This window comes from Montipora foliosa, chromosome 14 (assembly GCF_036669935.1).
Source record: "Montipora foliosa isolate CH-2021 chromosome 14, ASM3666993v2, whole genome shotgun sequence".
Classification (NCBI taxonomy): Eukaryota; Metazoa; Cnidaria; class Anthozoa; order Scleractinia; family Acroporidae; genus Montipora; species Montipora foliosa.
The window spans coordinates 2,535,635-2,557,484 of record NC_090882.1 but is presented as its reverse complement, the minus strand read 5'-3'; the positions used below and the strand labels follow the sequence as shown (position 1 = coordinate 2,557,484).

Genomic DNA, 21,850 nt, shown 5'->3' with positions numbered 1-21,850 from the left:
TGACAAACCGATAGAAATAATAGAAGTTTCAGACTGAACGTTTATTTTTTGTGGCAAACATGAAACTGGCAGTCGATCCCAATCGTCGACAAAACTTTTTAACGCCATGGCGCCCAGCTTTCTGCAACAGCGGACATCCATCCAGAAAAAAAAGGCAAAATATTGGAGGGTTCGCAAGGGGCTCATTTTTCAAGCATACGATGTTTAATTACGAACTGAAGACACTGACAAAACGTCAGCTTTTATAATGTAAAGGCTGCTGCCAGAAAAAAACAAAGATGAGTAAACGAAGGCGATGTGCATAGGAAAGTTGCATGGTTCTTCAAAGAGGAAACAAAAAAGTACCATCAGAAGGTTCTGATGAGCAAGAGATGGTCCTGAAATGGAAGAAAGCAATTAAATGAAAATCAACCTTTTTATTTTTAAAAAAAATTTTAATACACGTCACTATTTTTCAGAATACGTACCAGTTCTTTTAATGTACCACTGTCTAAAATACAAGGCAGGTTCGCTTTTGTCTGGCTGGTAAATTAAACTTTCGAGAAAAAGAGGAAGACACTGACATCATCACAGTGGTAGCGATGATCGTTTATGTCAAATCCAGTTCAGCTCGTGGCTCGTTTTCTAGTATTGAAAACATTTTCGGCGTTTTTTTTTTTTTGCAACAATTAATTGTTTTTAAAACGGTTCTTCAATTTCTTGTTTCCCGAATCATTTTTTGGCTTTGTCTTCCCTTGACGATCTAAAAAGCAGAACACGTTTTGAAATACATTAAAAAATAACAGCTATAACTGAACAAAAAGCAATGGTTGTAATCACGAAAAGGGATGACAACCAAATTAAACAAGAAAATAACAAATTAACGAAAAGTGATAATAAGAGACTGGCAGCGTTTGTTTATATCCTGTGCATTTTTGGTGGCCTGCAGGAATCTCAGAAACCTAGGTGCTTCATGTAAGAAGCAAACGTGTGATCCCTTAAGACAGTGATAATAAATTAAATATTCGTAATCAAATGCGAAGAAATTTGGAGTTAATGCAAACTCCGATGGCCTTGACAAGGCCAAGTATGCTGACCGATTGGAAGCCGGCTTATGTCTTTTGTGAAATGAACAACGGTCGTAATATCACTTCAATATCCTTTCTCGTCCAGCCACGCGCTTATCTTGTTCGATTCACGTGCTAGCCACTTGCAATTGAGGCGAATGGTCTCTAACGATTGCTGGATGGTTCTCTCAGCTGAAGGGATGGATTGTTTGGCGAAAAATTCCTGAAAGACAATCGAAAAAGAAGCATTTCTTAGTTTGGTGGCCGGCTTTTTCAATCGCGATATCGTCAAGTCCGTACGGCCGAATATTCATAAGATTCTGTTTTCGATACGAAACGACAGCGAGGGATACCACTCCTCCCTGGATAATACATTGGTCCATCGCAGGGGTACCCCCCCCCCCCCCCTTAAGTTTATCGCCGTGCCGTTCCTGTTTAAGTACGTTCGCGTTAAGTGTTTGTGCGCAACGTTACTACGCAGGTAACGCGACTGTAATATGTCACGCATTACTTCGAGCCTTAGTGAAGTTGAGGTTTTAAAAAAATTGCAAAAACCGTGGACGATAAGTCTTGCACAGCGTTGGATCAGAGAAGATCGTGATCAGTCAAAATTGATTTTAAAATATTTATGAAAGTCAAGTAGACAACTGCACGACTGGTATTTGCGTTGTTTTATCTGTCGCTGTCGTGCACTAGTCTACTTGACTTTCATAAGTATTTTTCAAGCATTAATGAAAATAACATGGCCACAAAAACGCCGGGGAAAAAATTCCAGGCCGGCAAAAGAATGGCACATTTATTTCCTAATCATCATGAAACGTTAAGGAGAAGTGAGCGAGAGGGTGGAAAAGCTCTGGAAAAGGTAGCTGATCGAGTAGTTGCTGAAAGTTTGGAAAACTCGAGGCCGAGCCGTTGCGTAAATTTAATGGGGCCGGGGTTTTTTTTAATGTTTTTATTACTTTACGAACTTAAGTTCAAAATTAATGCATGTTTTTGAAGTTCTTTTCCTTTACTTTCGTGAAAATTGAGCAGAATTGTATTTTCGTTCTCGTCCGCTTGAATAGTACGGACCTGCGAGGAAACAGCCAGCGATTAAATTTCACAAAAACCACACTCCAGAAGATGAGCATGACGGCAATGGCGAGATATTATACAAAACACTAACCACATGAATGTGACGCCTGCTTGAAACTTCGTTGCTATGCCCGAGAAAGTTTTTTTTTTCACAAAAACCTTTCATCCCTTTCCAACCCTTTTGGGGTGTAGGGATGGCGCAGTGGTGAGAGCACTCGCCTCCCACCAATGTGGCCCAGGTTCGATTCCCAGACTCGGCGTCATATGTGGGTTGAGTTTGTTGGTTCTCTACTCTGCACCGAGAGGTTTTTCACCGGGTACTCCGGTTTCCCCTCTCCTCAAAAACTAACCTGCGATCAGGCGTACTTTTCCAAAAACCAAAATTTGATTTGATTTGCGTTGTTAATTTCAATTTACAGTATCACCGATTAGTGCTCTACGGCGCTGGAAGATTTTTTTATCCCTTAACGATCGATCCTGTCTTGGGTTCCAGTCCTTCCCCGACATGTCACGCAAAAACGTGACAAACGAAATTTTCCAAGAGCTTTGCAACATGACATCGATTTTACTCGTTTAGATCATCGGTGACCCCTATTTTTTTAATCATGAATCACTTACTTTATTTATTATCTACAAAATACGATAAAATGAAAACATTCCCACCGTAAGAAGTTATCTTTTATTTAATTTTCTTTCCTCGTGCCATCGAATTCCGGAATTCTCCGAAACAAAGTCGGTGATTCCCCAATTTTTTTCGTTTTTGGATTAAGTACTTTGCGACCTAACTCGAGGCGAGAAATGGAGAAAATTTCCCCGTAGGAAGATTTTGGCGCGAACGTCCTTAAAATGAGAATCGCCGTCAAGGTCTTTAGCCCTTCATCATTTCTCAGCACTTATCCAAGAATATTATTTTTGTTGCGAACCTTTCTCCTTGAAAGTCGATGTTCCTGAGTGGAAAAGCAACATACCTACGAACGAGGATGGGAGCGGAGTGGATGCAATACATGGTTGATGTCACAAACTATTTTGCACTGTGACAGATGATGAATAAAACTAGGCAAAGGAGTTTGTAGGGAGTTGGGTCCGAGTTCCTGCATCAACAGCGAGTCTCCTATTTAGCTTACCTCCACTTCTTTGGCGGCTTCTTCGGATGCAAACATATCTGTCGTCGACTGCAACGGTTAAAGAAGATAGTGTACATATATACCTTTCTAACCCCGGTGCACATTTAACCCTTTCGCCCATAAGAGATCAAGCGGACAGGTGATGAGAATAAACAAATTAATCAAGTAAGGGTTTTTGCTTAAATATATCATCAAATTCCCATAACTGACAATAACAGGATTGTATTGAAGTCAGCAAGGAGAATTAACATTTAGATCTTACGTGAAAAGGTTAATCATCATCGCTCGAGATGGCAACTATCGTCTTTGGAGAGCTGCCCAACTTATCCTCAATACATGCCCGACGTTTTGTAAGTGTAAGCAAGAGAAAATGAGGGGACAGAGAGGGAGGCTCCCGGTCCAGCCCTTGAGATATGTCATGTCCACGAAAGTTATTTTTAGACGAGCGGAAGTCTTTGTTCTAGCGGAAGTCCGTCTTCCGAGACGTCCGCATGCAGGTGAACCTCGCTCTGATGTTTGAAAGAAAAGCAAAGATTTAATGTAATGGCGGACGAAGTGGACTTAACGTTTGTCGATGACTGCATGCAGACGTCTCGGAAGACAGACTTCCGCTCGTCTAAAAATAACTTTCGTGGACATGACACATCCCGGCTAACGCCCTGAGCCTCCCTCTCTGTCCCCTCATTTTCTCTTGGTGTAAGTGAATAGGGCTTGTTAGGAAGTAGCGATGGCGCTGTAGTGAGATCAGCTGCCTCCCATCAATGTACCCGTCCCGGGTAGAACTCTGTTGAAACATCTCGCCCTCCGCTCAACCATCAATGACCACATATCATTTCCAAACGGTGGAAAGCTCTTCGTACACATTCATCATGCCGCGGTCTGTTTCTTTATTATCCCACGGCCTCGCTCACAACAAGAATGACACGTCACAAATCGGGGCGCTCCAAATGGTCACGTGAGTATGTCGAAATTCAAATGCGATCGATCATTTTTTTCGGGGTGCCAACAGTTTAGTGATTTCGGTAGTGATAGAGCGATCTGTTGTACATCCTAATAAATACATAAATAAATAAATAAATAAATACATAACCCTTTCTTTTGTAACTCATGGCCGTACTAGGCTTAGTCATTCCTTCAACTTAAAAATCCCTATTTGCAAAACCTCTGCATTTCAAGCTTCATATTTTACAAGAATTGTTAAGTTATGGAATCTTATTTGTAAATCTGTGCCTAAAAGTAGCTTTTCCAGTATCGATGTTTTTAAAAACTTTTCAGATGAGCCTTTTGCGAACAACATTTGACGTGGGATGCACGTGCACTTGCTCACTTGTAAGATCGTGCGCTTGCCACCGCCCATAGCACATATGCTGACATGATTTGTGTAATTTTTTAGCACTTTTAACTGAATTTTCTATTTGGGCGGCACCACTTTTCTTTATACAATATTTCTGGTGTGTAATAGGGTTTGCCACGACCCCTAGAGGTTTAGGCAGAGAAAATAAGGCAGATTACCTTGATAAGGCGGGACAGCAAAAACCCTCCTTCGTAACGATTGTACAGTTCTTCCCAGTTATCCTTGACGAATTTCCACGCCATTTCACGCCCCTCGACGCTAAAACAGCACAAACAAAACAAAGCTGAACACACCAATAGCGATAGTTCACTTGACGTCGGTCATTGTTATTAATGTGCCGACCTGGCCCGAGTTGCTCGAAGCATGGTTAGCGCTAACCAGCGTTAAATACCATGGAAACCTATGGGTTTGATTCTTCTTAACCAACGGTTAGCGCTAACCAAGCTTCGAGCAACTGGCCCCAGGCGTTTACTGGCAGTTGAAACAATACACCTTATTTCAAAATGGCCGTCATTTAAATATTCTTTTGTTTTTATTCAAATTCTTGAGTTGAAAATTCAAAAGAATATTTTGCCTTGAACGAGGCATCAAGGTCCAATTTGAATAAAAACAAAAGAATATCTAAATGACGGCCATTTTGGAATAAGGTGTATGACTTACTTTGTTCGGTGGTTGGTAATTTGAATATCAAAAGAAATTGAACGTCAACGTTTGTAAACAATGGACAATTTTAGCAATTGCGTAGGAGAGCCTGAAAAATTCGGGACTTCAACAGGGTTTGAACCCGTGACCTCGCGATATCGGTGCGAGGCTCTAACCAACTGAGCTATGAGCGGGTTCTAATGTTCCTGTGATGAATGAATCGACGATGACATGATATATGAAATGAACCCGGGTTTGAACCCGTGACCTCGCGATTGCTAAAATTGCGTTCGTAACTGATGATCACTTCTGTTGACTTTTAAATGAGAACTCAGTTACATAAACACGCCCTCCATGGAAACCAGCTGAGTGTTGTTGGGGCTAGCGTGTTTCTTTGATTTAAATAAAGTATACCTACCTACCTACCTACCTAAAGGATATGCGCACGATGCGAGTACACGACGACGCCAAAAGGGGGCTACTAAGCACCAATTCTTCGCGCGGGATCTGGGTAGCTCATTTAGCAAGTTCCTTGCGTTTTGTTTATTGTTTTGATTTGTCAGTCTGTTGCTCTTACGAGGGAGTATAGCATTTTCACAGCTCCGAAACGTTTTCGCCGAATGTGACGCTATTCGTTTAAACTGAACATTACAGACCAATCAGGAATCATTGTAGTTTTATGATCAATAACTTTCCCGTACACTTGTTAGTCTTAAAAAATCGACATTAAATGCGGTTGTAATCTACCGGATTGGATAAATATAACTTGGATTTGTGTTTTCATCTGCTCTTGAACACGAAGACGCACTATGAAAGGCGGGCTGCCTTAGGTACGTTTCAATCACCCGTGAACACAACCCAGCTCTGTGATAATTTGTGGAATGAAAAAGCCCCTTACGGCAATGTGTGTCATAAATCCCCAGTCCCTTCTTCTCACCCTCGAAAACCTTTTAGGGCTTCTGTTTGTGTTGCTGTTTGTTGATCACCATGTTGGATAATTAATCAGTTGTGTTTGAATGAATTTGAACAAAAGCAGTGCGTGAAGCGACCCCTTTTATAGTGTGTCTTCGTGTTAAAGTCTCGTGGGAATAGCGATGGAAAATCCTCCGCAATGGTCTCGCTGAGAAATCGTTATTCGCGGTGCTGACCAAAAGAATCGCGACCTCTGTTGTCAGTGATTAGTACACGATACTGACCTGCAAGTGACACCCGCAATTACGAACACTGTGTCCTGGGAACGAACCTCATCCTAAAATAAAAGACAATCTATGTAGAATCAAGAAAAGTGCGAAATTCAAGCGACTGGAGAACCACTACAACTACAGTTTTCTCCTTGGAGCTCGCACATATGGTTTGAAGCGAGCAATTTTGGGTATTGAGTCGGCTCAGAACCGGATCGGATAACATCCACCGAACACAACGTATATTCTCAACCTTTACGGGACTGAGTACACAAAAGGAAAATCCTGGGTAACAGATACAGAGCTGAGAAGACAGAAATTCAGTTCGGATAGAAACAAGATTTGCCACAGATCTGGAGTATTTAGGTCAAAGCACAGATTGGCAACTTTAACAGCTTGCCTCGTCACTCTAATGGCTACCAGCGGTAGTTTAAGGCAAAAGGTACGTTTCGTGTCTCTAACTATTCTGCATCTTTTTTGTTTTCATCTTCATTCTTATTCCAGGAAAGAAATCAGTGAATTCCATGTTTACAGTTTTACAGCAAAGGCAATTGTTTCGGTCGACATAAAATGAGGGAAAAATGTGAAATTTTGAGGACAATCTCCCAGCTAAAAACAATTCATTATCAGCCGACATACCAGCAAGCCATGGAGGGGTTTATTTACTAAATACTATCCTTCAGAGAGCCTAGTCAAGTGGCAGGTACGTCATGTGCGGAGGCCCAAACAGTCCTATTGTGAGATCTAATGGCAGTATTCTGCAATAATCTTTTAAGTGTGACAGCGCTATGGACCTCTTTCATAATGGCGGCCAAATAAAATATTCTTCTGTTTTAATGCTAATAAGCCTTCCTAGCCTCGCTACGACGAGGAAATTGTTTCAAAATGAGGCCAGTAGGTCTAATTAATACAAAAGAATGTAAAGGTGGTCGCCATTTATGAAAGTGGTCTATAGTTACCACCGACAATTGTGTCCCTATGCATGGCAAACTAGCCATCCATCACTGACCAAAATTCCGAAGGAAAACAACTTCTTGCTGATAAAAGCACTTACCGACATGGAAAAATCTAGTACTTTTTTAATGAGTTCAGGTTGTGAAACAGCTCCCATAGTCCTCATCAACCGAACCTTCTCTTCGTGCAAATCAGCTTCTCTGAACAGCTTCATCATGGCATCCAGTGTGGCAGCATCACCATGTCTTAGGACAGTGCCGTACACCGTTGAACGCAAGTCTGCTGGGATCGTGGACTCACTCTTACAGTGAGCTTGAAATCTCTTCCTGGCCTCAGCCACGATGTCTTGACGGCCAAATTTGCCTAGGCAAGCTATTACTAGTCCTCGAAGGAGAGCGTCCAGATGTCCTAACAGAGCGAAACAAATAAGGATACCCACTTAACCAATTATTGTTGCACATTTTCGCGGTAAAGTCATGTGATTTCGCGTAACATTTCGCAAACAAAAACTTGCAGATCCACATTTTAATTTGCCATTTGTTCAAAAGACAAATTCAAATTCACAGCACAAAAACCCCTGACGACAGACAGCACACCTCCAGAGATGTGCTCGGCACCCGTATAATTTCTGGCACGGGTGCCTAATACGCCTTCTGTTTGTTGATTACACACAAAAATTAGGATTAGTAAACATTAGTGGTAATTACCTTGATTAAAGATTGAAGAAATTTACTGTGCCATGCCAGATTTTTGTGCTAGTATAAAGCAGGCTTACGACCCATGCAAGGAATCAGTTCGGATTTCTCGTCAAATCGGTTTCGACCAAACTTACTGTTTTGATTGGGTTACGATTCCTAAGTGGTGAAACCAAAGTGCACAGAATACTGGCCCTCATTTCGGCCTTAATATAAACTATATTTGCAGTTCATTGCAGTCTTTCCAACTATCTTGTGAAGCGCTTTGAGTCAAGGCCGTGTGAGTAGTTAATTGACACAGCGCTACATCACTTCCCAGTATTTATGTACTTGCTACCTAAAACAAATGCTGACATTTATTTTACTCGTTAGTTTTGTCTTTACAGCCTCTCGCTCCATATTTTCTACATTGGAAGTTGACGGCCACGAGGCAATATATTTCAAAGTTTTTTTTCGTGCGCAAAACTTGTATCTGCACAAACATTTTCCCCAAGGATTTCTACAACCCGCCATGTTAAGCCGAGAGGACACTGGGGATAACGTGCCCTTCACTTGTCACCAGGCCCCAGCCCCATTTTCCTTTCAAGATACGCAATTTTCGTCGCATTTAGACATAAAAATGTTTTCAACATTTAGCTTTTCGTTAAAGATTAAAAGATTGTGACGATATTTCGAGACAAGCGCACTGTGAAGTACATGTAATAGAAGTGCTTTTTCTTACCCTTTTGGCAGGCATTTCACCATTGTTGAAAAGAGGATCTTCAATAAACGAAAGGATTCATTATCGGATAATGACTCATGCATACTCGGAAAAAACCGAGTATGAACAGGAGTCGAACCCTTGAGCTTCGTGTTACAAGTAGATTGCAAGGGCAGACATGTCCCTTCTCCCACCAAGAGAGCAGCACTCAAAATATTTTCTCGAATATTCCCGAATCATTGTCGACAAATCAGTCTCTTATCTTACCTTCTCCTTGCACGGGATCCCAGCCAAGCTTGTTCATGATTGGCCCATAAAGCTCAATACAGAAAGCCTTGAAGCTCCGATAGCAGTCCGAGTACTGAAGGATGGATCCTATGACGGCCATGTTACCTATGAGGTCATTCCACACGGTGTAATTTGTTTCATTCCTAAATGCTTCGATCACCTTAAGGACGTCGGGGCCTGGTACTAGACCTGCGCGGCACTAAAAAAAAGCGACACATCAGAAGAACCATAGGAGAGAAGAATTAAAAAGACGCCATCAGCGAGCGAAAGCTCTGGCCAACATAGTCTCATTGCTCATCCACACCAATTAAAATTAAATATGGGAATTAAATCTTCGAAGTCAAATGCCTCGGGAACGCTTCATTTAAAATTTAAAGTTAAACAACTCAACAAGAGCAAACATCAACCGGGGGCCGGTTGTTCGAAGCCTGGTTAGCGCTAGCCGTTGGTTAAGAGGAATCAAAACCTATAGGTTTCCATGGAATTTAATGCTGGTTAGCGCTAACCAGGCTTCGAGGAACCCGGGCTAGGTTTTTGTGCAAGAAATTTCCGAGAGTTTTCAGAGAGTTTCAGCGGTCCTCGTTCACATACCAAAGCAAAGAGATCACTCTGCAGTCCTAGTCGGTCTCTTGGTGGAAGACTGGAATTCAAAATGGCTGGCAGAAGAAGCTCCAACATGGCGGACGAGTACTGCACTCGATAGAAACCAACTTGGCCTGGATTTAACTGTAATACACAGGGAAACCAACTATTTAGAGTGGTTTTGGACTGAATGACGTAATCACGAGATGGTCATTATTGCTACGCTTAGTGATTGCCATAAATATCTCCTGCCACTTTTTCAACCAATCACGAAAAGGCAAAACCAATGACCTGCCCTTGCGACTTCTCCCGCGCATAATTGCATATTGCTTCTTATTCTGATTGGTTCATCCAGCTCTTTGCGCTAATTGATATTAGAGCGGTTTTCAAACGAGTGTCGTCAAATCAAAACCAAAGTAATTACTTTGGCCAATCAAAAAGGACGGAGACAATCCAGTAAACCAATCAAAACTCGAAGTAATTACACGTAGCCGACACAAAGCGCGGGAAAATGTGCATGCGCGAGCCACGACTGGTTTCGGTTTCACTTCTGATTGGTTGACAAACTGGCGTGAGAACTTTGAACCAATCACTGAGTGAAGTAATGCAAAACCAAAGTAATTCACTTATTACTTTCGACACTCAACTGAAAACCACTCTATGCATTAAATTTACCACTCCAATTAGTGGCTTTTCAAGGCCAACGAAACAAACACGGGATCTCCGATTCTCGAGGCAAGCGCCCTGATCACTCAGTCACGCTGTCTTCCTAACTTGAATGAACTTTTCTTCGACGCTTGATTGGAAAATCCACTACTAACGCTTATGTTCAGAAATGCACGTAATTAGATACACTCTCAAACTTCGTGTCCCTTTAATCTAAGCACTTGTTATCTGTTTCCAACAATAAGGTAAATGTAAGAGTTAACATTAGTTTTTGGTGAGGGTAAATGCGGCTGTTTATCCTTACTCGAGGACTGGGGAATCGGACTCTTTGCGACGTTGATTGTCTGTTTTCCCAGAAACGAGTGTGATGTTCAATTTGGGGAAAAGATGAAGAGGACATCCAACAGGCCATTTCCGAATTCATGTCTGCCCCTCTTCAAAGCGAGTGTAAATGCGACGTTTTTCTTAGTTTTCATTCATAGAGCGAGTTTTCATGGAGTGTCGTAAACCCAAAACCAAAGTAATTACCATGGCCAAGGTGTTGTGGTCTGTCTTCTGTGATGTATCATGGTTGGGAGTGTAAATGCTCGGAGAAATTAGCTATACAAAGCTACTCTAAAAATCCGCGGGTAAATAAAGATATATGATATATGATATGATATATGAGACAATCCAGTAAACCAATCAAAACTCGAAGTAATTACACGTAGCCGACACAAAGCGCGGGAAAACGTGCACGCGCGAGCCACGATTGGTTTTGGTTTCACTTCTGATTGGTTGACAAAATGGCGCGAGAACTTTGAACCAATCACTGAGTTAAGTAATGCAAAACAACAATTGAAAACCCTTCTATGTAAAGTAGAACTTTTTACCATCACAAAAATCTCGCACTTAAGGAGGCTCAAACCAACTGAACATTTTTGCTTGCGATCAAAATCGCCGCCATCGGCGAAAAATATCGCCTAGTGTGTCGCCGGCTTGAGGTGCCTCAAACTGGTTTCAACAGTTAGGAGGGGATGTCTCATTACAAGGATTAATTCTACAACACTGTTTCATCAACAACTGCTTAACAAGATGCACATATTAATGTGACATAACACATTACCATGGCAACAAAAGAGCTATATAAAAACACCCAACATTTTGCCTTTAACACAAAGTATAGGGCGGTTTTACATGGTTCTTTTGTTGTCATGGTAATTTCGTCGCTCCGTGTTACGGGTCCGATGACAGCGAATTTCCACTCATACTTCTGTTCCCAGGCGCCTTCTCTTTCATCTGTCCACTGTGCGTCGCTGTTGTCCGCCATTTTAATTTTTGATAAAATCGTAAGGTCTTATTTGTTGAATCCTTCAGCAATTCGCTGCGACGGAAAAAATCGCAGACGCGGGCACATCAGGCGAATTTAATCGCCGATATCAGACATGCTACAATCATGGACAAAACTTGTTGAGACACACGAAAATCACCAACCATTTTCCCCCTTGGTGTAAATTCTCCTCTCCCCCCTCGTGAAAGGTAGCCTCCCCTTCCCCCTTTTTCAATGTTGGAAACAAATAAACATCCACGAGGCGTTTTCCAACATTGCTTGGGGGGAGGGGGTGACTACAGATGAAAATGGTGTTTTCATTCAAATACAAATACTATTGTTAGTTTGAAAGCGTTAGTTTTGGTAAATTGTCCCAATACTTTCGTCCATGATTGTAGATATCGGCAATTTTATACGCCGATCGCAGAACCGGGCTCACTAGGCCGGATTTTCGCCGATCGCAGGAATCGGCGAACAAAATCGGTTACAGTGTGTCGCTGACTTTAGGCCCCGCTTTGAAGAGGAGGCAGATCGATATGAACTCGGAAATGGTCTGTTACGTGCAATTCTGGACATAAGTGATTAGAAACCACTCGATTCCTTGAAAATCTATCTTTCCTGAGTTCCCACCTTAATCCACTGATCCGGACGAACGTTATTCACTGTTATCGTGCAGGAAGTCTGATTCATCAAAGTATTGGCCACACTTCCCGACGGATTAACAGCGGACGAAATGCCAACAGGGACTTGCCAATGATACGAGCCTGGTGCATGTAATGAAAACAAAGGCAACAAAAAATCAAATATATATAATAATTTAGCCAAGCCTAAAAGCGGAGCTCCCGTTTCTAACCCCAGAAAGCAATATACAAGGGAACCCAACGAGTATAATAAGCAAAAAGCCTTTGAAAGACATTTCTAGGCTCCTTGTGATGTACAAAGACTGTCTAAAGACAGGTGTTTTTATCACCTAGGAGAATTTGATCTGTTCGGATATCTGTTCGGATATCAAATGTACTGCAATCTAATGTAAATTTATACGGGCGTCGAGAGTTCGGCTATGTTCGACGAAATAGACAATGATGACAAAAAAACTCGCCTATGACGTCTGCTGTACGTGGTGCGCGATTGACGAAATATGCTAGAATCTCTGTCAACACGGAATTGCAAACGTTTCCAGGCATTGTTCGTTTTTTTAGCGAGTTTTACAACATATGTGAGGCCTGAAAGCTAACCGTTGTAAATAAGTGTTTTCCCTCTCGCTCTATCCCTCTCAGCTTTACGGTGTTCTTCATTGAAATTTTCTCTTCTTCTCCTTCCTCGGCTCCTCTCGAGGCTTTCTTCGCTTAAATTTCCCGCTCTTTATCCCGTTGCTCGTCACTAATATGATTTCCCGCCAGAAAAACGCGGGTTGCCAAATGCAACGCTGCCACGCGATTTCCCACCAAGGGAAATTTCCCGAACACACCCGTCCCCAGAGGCTGTCCTGCCTCCCCACCTCCACCCTGAGAGTCTGTACGGGCGGACGGGCGTAAGCTGACGTCATAACCAAAATAGATTTCTCAAAAAATCTTACCCATGGTGCTCCGATAGCGCGCTTTGCGCGCCTGGGCACCGCCATAATAAAACAAAGATGAACCTTTGTCACGGATCAACTGATTAATTAAGCATGGAAGTGCTGTCTAACATTTATATCTGCTCTTTTCACTTCAGCCTAATCGTTAAAAAGTTAATGAGAGAGATCACGACAAAATATATAAAATGAGTGAAGGGGTAGTTTCTAAAGAAACTGTGGTGCTGCGTCGGTGGGGAAGTAGTATACAAAATTTTGGTTTTATCAACGGAGTTGATAATGTAAATTGGCCACCGACGGGCGAATCTCTGTACGGTGGCCAATTTAAATCATCAACTCGGTTGATAAAACCAAATTTTCGTAAAATATATAAAAGCCGAGGCAGCTGATTTTTGAGCCGCTCCCCACTTATCGATCGAGTAGAGACTTTCTGGAGAGCATTTAAAATTCACAAAGACAAATACTATTATTATGTACGCGTTTTGTTGCAGGTCTCTTATATCATCTTCTTTCCATTTTACGACGTTACCGCAAAAAAGTTCTTACGGGCGGAATTCTTAACGCAAAGAAGTTCTGGGGGTTTCAACTTCTAACGGCAAGAAAGTTTTTGCGGCTGGCAGGATTCAGACGCAAGCGTTCCGCAAGAAGTTGCTAGCTTGCGAACGCAAAAAGAAATTCTTGCACGTGTATTATTTTTGAGCTGTGCTGTAGCATTTACAATGGCGAACCAGAGGCGAGCCTCTGCACAATCCTATTCAGTCCCAACGTGAATATTGCATCTGAATTGGGAAATAAAGTCTTACAAAGTAGGTACATACTGAATCTAATGACCGACCGACATTCTGTGGGAGCCTTTTTTGGCAATGGGAAGTTCCTAATGATTTCTGAGTAGTTTGGTAGTTCCAGTCTTTAATGGGGACAAGAAAAAGTGTAATTACAAATGAACAGCTTAACTTTCCATGAGCCCCAACACGGGAGTAAAAACTACCCAGGATTGACCGGAAACAATCCATAGGCGAACATCGGCTTTTTCTCCGAAATTATTTGGCGAGTCTTGCCTCGTTTTGAAAACGAGGTTCAAGTGATCTTGGACAGAGACTGGACTTACCTAATACAATTCAAAAATACAAATTATTGTAATTAATATTATTGGTGGCCTAATCTTTTCAGTTTATCGAAATCTCGCAAAGAAGATACCTTTCGCAAAATTTTGAAACTAGTCGAGCGTGGCTGAAAGGTAGAACAAAAGGATGACAAATATTCCGTGAACACAAACATTGCTTTACCTTGACTAGCCCCATCAGCAAAGAACTTGCTCTGTGAAATGGTGACTTCCCTTGAATCGCCTTTCTGTTACACGATCAAACAATTAGATATGATTTTACTCACTTTACTCGGCAAAGTAGAAACAAATTGCCTTGATCATAGAGGTTAAGATTAAAAGCCTGCATTTCTTGTTTTATTACAGTTACAGTTGTGCCTTTTAACAAGTTGTATTTGGTTGCGCGGAAATAAATTTGTTGTACTTTGATGGTATTTGTAAATCTAATCGTTCACCGTATTCTTTTCATCTGCACAAACTCCGGTGTATAACGCTGCACCCTGCCCGCACTCAAGTTTGTGAAAAATTAATAAATTCTTTCTGAAGACAAGTGGGTCGCCCATCTTTTAATCACTACTCTCTTCAGAAGTACGTAAAGCCTTCCAGTAGCTTCTAAGTTTGGCATTTATGACATTTGGAAAGGAAACAAATGGCTATGATGACCGCAGGAACAGAGCTATTAAGGAGACTGAGTCAGAAATTACACACTAGCTGTTTAGGGTTGTTGCTATGGAGAAGATCGATGTACCTGTTCTGCAGAGACAGATAACACAGGGAATCCCATTTGCTTTGTCCAGGTTTCCATGACTTCAGCGACAGGTTTGGAGCTGGCGTGAGACAGACTTGCCCAAAGATCCTCTATAATGCAAAATGCCAGAAAGAACAAAAATTACTAGTTACCTTTGGCAAAAGCTTCGTCTTGTTCCTACACTCACCTTTTCTGTGTTGTAAAGGTATTTTTACCAGTAAAAATTTCGTTAGTACCATTTGCGAGATTGTGTCACGGCAGAGCAGTTCATTTTGTGTACATGTAGTTTTACCATTTAGCCAATATCACAGCTACCATAATACCCTTTGTTTGTCCCTCCAAAATTCTGTATAAGCATTGTTTTTATTTTCTCTAGGGACCATTATAAGTCCCAAGAGAAAAAAAAACAATGCTTATACAAAATTCTGGAGAAACAAACAGAGTATTATGGTATTTTTTTATATTGGCCAATTACTCGCCCCAGTACTAGCTATGCAACATAACCTTAACCCAGAAATTACTTTTAAACAGCACAAATCAAAGCAGTTTGTCACAAAAAATGTTTGTTGATCATTCAAACAGTAATTTAAGTTACAAACAAGAGAGATAAACTTTGAAAAACTGTTAGGCTGAACAGTTTTCAAAATCCCAAAATGTTACATCCATTTTAATCTTCTTCAACTTTCCCCATCCCTGCTTCCCTTTTTATTAGTTGTTTTGTTCAAACCTTCCTTGGGTGTTTAAACGGTAGGTAGTTATCTTTATGTTTCACTTGATTTGGTTGCCGCTTCCCAGTCAATGAATTTTGCTAATTTCGTACTGTAGCCCCTTTAAGATTTCGAAAATCATATCGAAGAGCTGTGCCATATGCATGCCCTAGGCTTACCAGTTGTAGCATTGTTATACTTGAATTTATCCAAGTGATATCCTAACCCTTCTTTGAAAGCCTAAAACGTGAAGAAAAAAATGATGAAAAATTATAAACCTTTTACGGAAGTTAAAACTAATTTAGCATCACCAGGCAGGAGAGGGACATCGATTGTAAAATTGCAATGACCTAGACACCAGAGGGGACGACGAAGAAGGGAGAAGGCAAGGTGTAGGCATAGCTCAGATAGCTAGGGCTAGGGGGAGGGGAGATGGCACAGTGGTGAGAGCACTCGCCTCCACCCAATGTGGCCCAGGTTCGATTCCCAGACCCGGTCTCATACATGTATGTGGGCTGAGGTTGTTGGTTCTCTACTCTGCTCCGAGAGGTTTTTCTCCGGGTACTCCGGTTTTCCCCTCTCCTCAAAAACCAATATGACTTGACATGTATTAATTTGATTTGATTTGATTTCAGAACAACCCCATAAGCTATTCAGCCTTAAACATTATCTTGTGAAAATCCAGTTCTATTTCTATTTCTATTGGCTAGTGAGTGGGCTTTGGAGCAAGAGGTCACCAGTTCGACCTTCGGTGACTTCGACGTCTGTTTCAACTTTCCTCTGTATAGCAATACAATGCACCTTTAAATACTTGTAAAACGGAGCATTGACAGAGGGAGGGGGTAAAGGGTGCATCGTCGGCTTCCATTGATACCAGCCTCATAGCTGTACTTTGCTTGACAATTTAAGAAATTGTCTCTAATAATATTATAGACACCTGAAAATTTCTGTGATGCCAGGGCAATGCTCTACCGACTGAGCTATGAATGAACACAGATGGCAGCACATCAACTTGTTGGGCTCATGTGATCCAGTGGAAGGACTCGATAAATGGAATTAATGTATTGAAAGTGTGGGTTATAGTCATAAGGGAGACATAATCCTCGCACTCCGCTGAAAAATTCAGGTGGTTTCAGTAAGATTCGAACCCATTCATGACCTCTGAATAACATCATGAATAAGTTGACCAATGACATCTACGACCGGAGTTCATCTACTGACGTTACACAAATCATTTGACTCGGAAGATGAATTCCACTCAGGTTGTTGAAACGTCAGTCAATGTCATCTCAAACAGTCCTTCTCAGGACTACTCTCACCCAGACGATCGTACTTTACTTAATGATATGACTCCTGGGTTCAAACCATTTACAATTCTTGATTGAAAGCACACAGTTGGGAGCAGGTCAATTTGTTGGCCTCATGTGTTCCAGTGAAAGGACTCAAAGAATGAAATAAATGTACATGTATTTAATCCGCACTTCAAATACAAATAATTTTATTTATTACAATTTATATGACATTCATTGCACTGCTAGTCCAAACCAACCTTTTCTCCTACATAGTCATGAAGCATTCTGATGACAGATGCTCCCTTGCTGTATGAAATTGCATCAAAAATCTCATCAATCTCCCCAGGATGTCCAACTGGGACCTAAACATGACACATTCACCAAAAAACAAAAATGAAAGAACCTAGTGAGGAAATATTTTTTCAATATACGTGTACTGCAGATGAAATTTGAGAGTTACACTGTACAGTGTATAAGACTCTTTTCTGACTTTGAACAAAGTAATATTATTAATAAAGTTTATTAAGTTTTGTATTACAACTCCCACATACCTCAATTGGGTGACTTGAAACCAAAAACAAACAAAAACAGCAAAGTTAGAATGTGTAATTATTACACAAAACAGTGATTTAAATAGCACTGCTGTTGAAGACGGGTACCGTATTTACTCAATTAAATGCTGCAGCGTTTACTAAATTTTGAGTATGTCCAATGCAGCGTTTATTCGAGGGATTTCTTTTCAAACTCATATATGATTGTATTTCTTAAATCAATGACGACAATTATGGTAGATCATTTTGTAAATATAGTATTTAAAACAGAAACACATATTAAGTTACAGTGTCTCGTATTTTTGCCGAGATTATAATAATTATTGGCTATCTTGTGATCAATGTTCAGAGAATTACATGTACATGTAAACATGTACGGTACTTTTTTTCCCCTCACAATCCTTGAATAAATGCCGCACTCTTCTGATTGGCTGCAGCTTTTATTTGAGGACTGCATTTTATGGTGTTTTTCCTTCCATCTGCAGGGTTTAATTGAGTAAAATGTGGTAATGGCAGACCACAATATCAAAACTTGTACTCAGAGCAAACAGTTTTTCGGTAAAAATGTATGCTCTAAATTTTCCCAGTCAGGTGTTAAGCAAACACATGTTTGAAATTTGATAGAAAGGGCAAGTGATTTTATTTTTAATGGCAAAAGTCCCAGTAGAACCAAACAAAAATAAAGAATTAAGCCTCAAATGTGATCTGTTCTGATGTAAAGCACTCAGGAGGAGCAAGATAGAGCAAGAAAGAGGGAAGTGTAAGGGAAACAGGAGATGTAGTCAAGCGTTTTGCCTACTTCTTGAGTGCTCTATCCACTTTCTAAGTGCTTTACAACAGTCTAAGAACAGATCACAGGTGAGGCTTCTTTATTGTTATTGTTCTGAATTTTATACAGTCTTTGGATCGCTATACTGTATGTCAAATGTGAAACCATCAAAAGCAAGAAAGCAGGTTCATTCTTGAGAATTTCTACAGGCTTCAAGACAAGTGCAAGTACTTTTTCAGTGTAAAATCTGGATTAAAAAACAATTTGTTCAGGAAAAGCTGGCTGAATTTTGGCTCATGAAAACCTGAACATTATTCAAATGACAATAATTAGAAAACAAGCTTTTTAATGCATGTGTCTGCAGGTATTTAACAAACTGCTGAGCTGCATTGTGTTGTGTGATGAACCAATACATTCAAATATATGGGAAGAAGATCCCTGGGAAGAAGATCCCCAGAACACATCACAAGCAAGGCTTCGATCATTAGTTGTTTTATAAAATAATAAAGAATTTGTTATTTCCTAACATATTTGGCTAAAATATTAACTTTCAGAAAACTTTATTTTCCAGTATGCAATAAGTAATGATGGTACAAACCTGTTATGGAGGGCATCGAGGTTCATAGCTCTAGAAAAATCAGTGGTAACAAACTGTGTCCATATGTCCCACTCAGGGAAACAGTGATCCACACAGAGGTACTCAATCCAAGATGCAAAGCCTTCATTCAGCCATAAATGTGTCCACCATTCCTGTGAAGAAAATTCATACAATAAACTATTAAAGAGCTGATACAACACATATACCAATGTTTGTTTTGTTAACTCTGCCTTGTGGGCAAAGTTGGTCATATATCAAGCGACTTTATAATGCTAAATTTAACTCCATTGGTAGATTAGAAACTGACATTTCACGTGTTAGCCCTTCTAAAAAGTGAATGACATACACATAATTTTATTTGCTCTTGTAAAGGCCTACAGCTGTAATACTCAAAATGTGATTATCCAACGGTGATTTGTTTTAAAGTTTGCCTCATTTGTAATTCAACATTATTTTATTCAATACACATCCCTAACTACACTGTATATATAATGCCTTTCACTCATATTTTGAGCTTTGCTTTTCAGCCAAAGAAAATGACAAGATTAAGTTTTGCACCTGCAAACGTCACAGTGTAGTCTGCTCAAGCTCCAATTTTGCTTTAATTGATTTAATTCAAGCCTGTTTAAACCACAGTTATTGAGCAAGAACTATAAATAACCTTCGGGAAAGGTATAAGCACAAGAAAAAAAGCACAATAGGATTTCCAAGGTTATGGCAACAAAGAATCATCCAAAGGTCACTGAAAAAATATCACGTGCAAGAGCTTTAAAAACTGACTAAAAAAACTCATTACAGCACACTGATGAGGCAATTAACTTGTTTTTCTTGCATGCTAATGTTCTCCTCTCACAATTAGATTTAACCTTTGTTTGGACTCCAGAGGGACAGGCTCTTTTGTGGAATGTTTTTGAAGCCGTTCAATAAACTCGCATGTCATAATTCTATCGTGTCTAAAACCACTCGGCTTTGTCTCGTGGTTTGAAACCTAATAAAATACTCCAGACCTAAATGTAACTCCTGCTTATTCATTAAACAGTATATCCTTTGTTGGTGATGAGAAAGGCAAAACTTTTAAAATCTTTCTTACAACAACAAGAAAATGATTATAAAAAGTTTCCCTGTGTGTTCACAGATAAAGGGCTGGCCCAAGACCACCAAGAAACATACCATGGTTATCTGTAACAAACAAAATGAAAAATATTAAATTACATGTAATATAGAATTGGCAAATTGAGTGAATATGATGAAAAGGAAGGCAAAACTGCAAAGTTCTAACAAGTCTGAGTTTGTGTAAGATAGTACGCTGTACTTACCAAATTTCCAAACCATTGATGAGCTAGTTCATGACCTATTAAATATATAAAACAAACAAAAAATTATCTCCTGTATCACCACTTTAAAGCTGGGATGGCATTATAAAGTGTAGTAGCTTAAGAACAATGGCCACCCATTACTGAGTCCCAAGTTGGAATCCTAGACCTGACGACATTATGAGTTAGGTACAGTGTAATAACCTCTTACTAACCAAGTGCGAGGGCACTTGGGAACATTGGCCCACGGTTGTGGCAGAATTGACCAAGGGCCAATATTCCCTAGTACAAGTACTGCAGCCCCGAGCAAGTGAGGTTAGTACCCAAGGTATTTATTAATATGTGGCACCGTTTCTTTGAGTGATTGGACACTTCTCCACAGTGAATGTTCCATCGTAGTCTTCATCTTCAATCAGCACACTTTGAACGGTAACCTTTTACATGTACATGTAAAACTATTATTATTCTGCTTGCTACATGTACAATAACAATAATTATTGTTACACAGTACTGTTGTGGTGAAAAAATTAAATTCCCTTTTTCAAAGCTTTTTGTTTGGCTGTCTAAAAACTTTTGGTGTTTCCCTCAACTTGAATTTCCCGAGGAAGAGAAAAACTATGGAAACGGGCCGTTTCCATGGTAATGGTCGGTACTATAAAATCCTGAGCTAAAACCAGCCAATCAGAGTGCTCCATTTAGCCTGAGAATTGCTTGCCATAATTTATAATAGCTGTAAATAGTTATTATGAAAAGTGCACAAATCTGCATTCTGTACTTTCCCAAAAGAACATTGGACCCCTGCTTACTTGGAAGCATCTAGAAACAATGTATGGGAGAAAATCAAATTAAATGAAAAAAAAAAGGAGCAACTCACCAACAACTAATCCAACCCATTGTTTAGAAGCAGCAGATGAGTTTTCTGGGTCAACAAGGAGGGCTGTTTCCCTAGAACCCCCAAAAAATCAATGCTTAGCGTAAGATGTCATACAATGTTTGCTCAGAAGCAAAAAGCCACAACTGAAAATTTAGTTTACTTGGGCGTGTAAACAATGCTACACACTCTGTAACACTGTTTGGATGCTACAAGAACCCCTAGAAAGCTACAGTACAGCCCAAAAATAGTGCATGTGCAAGAAGTGGCACAAGAACTTCTTGCACAGCAAGAACACACAAGCTGGCAAAAGAATAGAAAATACTATGTTTTTGCGCTAATACTTGTTTATCTTGGTTCTTCGACAAAGTGTCTCACTGGTCTGCAACATGCTTGACAAAGTTGTTTTAATAATTCTTATTAATATCATTCAATGCATTGTTCTCTTCCTTTTCATTGGCCGAGAGCCCACCACGCGACCTGCAAATAACTTCCATCAAATAAGGGTCTTTTCATGCATAATACCATCCATCTGACAGTGTGTTTTGCTGCAAATAATATTCTGCTCATGCGTAATTGGAACCATGCTCTTGTGTGAAAATGGCAGTTTACTTTCCTGAGCTTTCAGAAAGTGATTTAATTGTTGGGAATTGTGAAAAACAAACTCCATACCCGGTTTTCCCGGGAGTCTCCAAGTTTTTCATCAAATCT

General features: G+C 40.3%; 1 protein-coding gene across 1 annotated transcript in view; it reads right to left on the bottom strand.

The window, feature by feature from the left end:
- Nucleotides 1–398: 398 nt before the first annotated feature.
- LOC137985632 (puromycin-sensitive aminopeptidase-like) overlaps nt 399–21,850 on the bottom strand; it is a 29,884-nt gene continuing 8,432 nt past the window's right edge. The window contains exons 8-23 of the mRNA XM_068833267.1: nt 21,143–21,213; nt 20,263–20,306; nt 18,956–19,107; nt 17,589–17,601; nt 17,295–17,399; nt 15,925–15,985; nt 15,039–15,148; nt 14,475–14,538; nt 12,246–12,379; nt 9,650–9,784; nt 9,038–9,257; nt 7,476–7,783; nt 6,437–6,489; nt 4,757–4,856; nt 3,245–3,292; nt 399–1,269 (exon numbers count right to left, since the gene is read on the bottom strand). Coding sequence (XP_068689368.1) covers nt 1,132–1,269; nt 3,245–3,292; nt 4,757–4,856; nt 6,437–6,489; nt 7,476–7,783; nt 9,038–9,257; nt 9,650–9,784; nt 12,246–12,379; nt 14,475–14,538; nt 15,039–15,148; nt 15,925–15,985; nt 17,295–17,399; nt 17,589–17,601; nt 18,956–19,107; nt 20,263–20,306; nt 21,143–21,213 — 1,756 coding nt within the window. The 3' untranslated portion in view covers nt 399–1,131. The remainder of the gene's footprint in view (nt 1,270–3,244; nt 3,293–4,756; nt 4,857–6,436; nt 6,490–7,475; nt 7,784–9,037; nt 9,258–9,649; nt 9,785–12,245; nt 12,380–14,474; nt 14,539–15,038; nt 15,149–15,924; nt 15,986–17,294; nt 17,400–17,588; nt 17,602–18,955; nt 19,108–20,262; nt 20,307–21,142; nt 21,214–21,850) is intronic.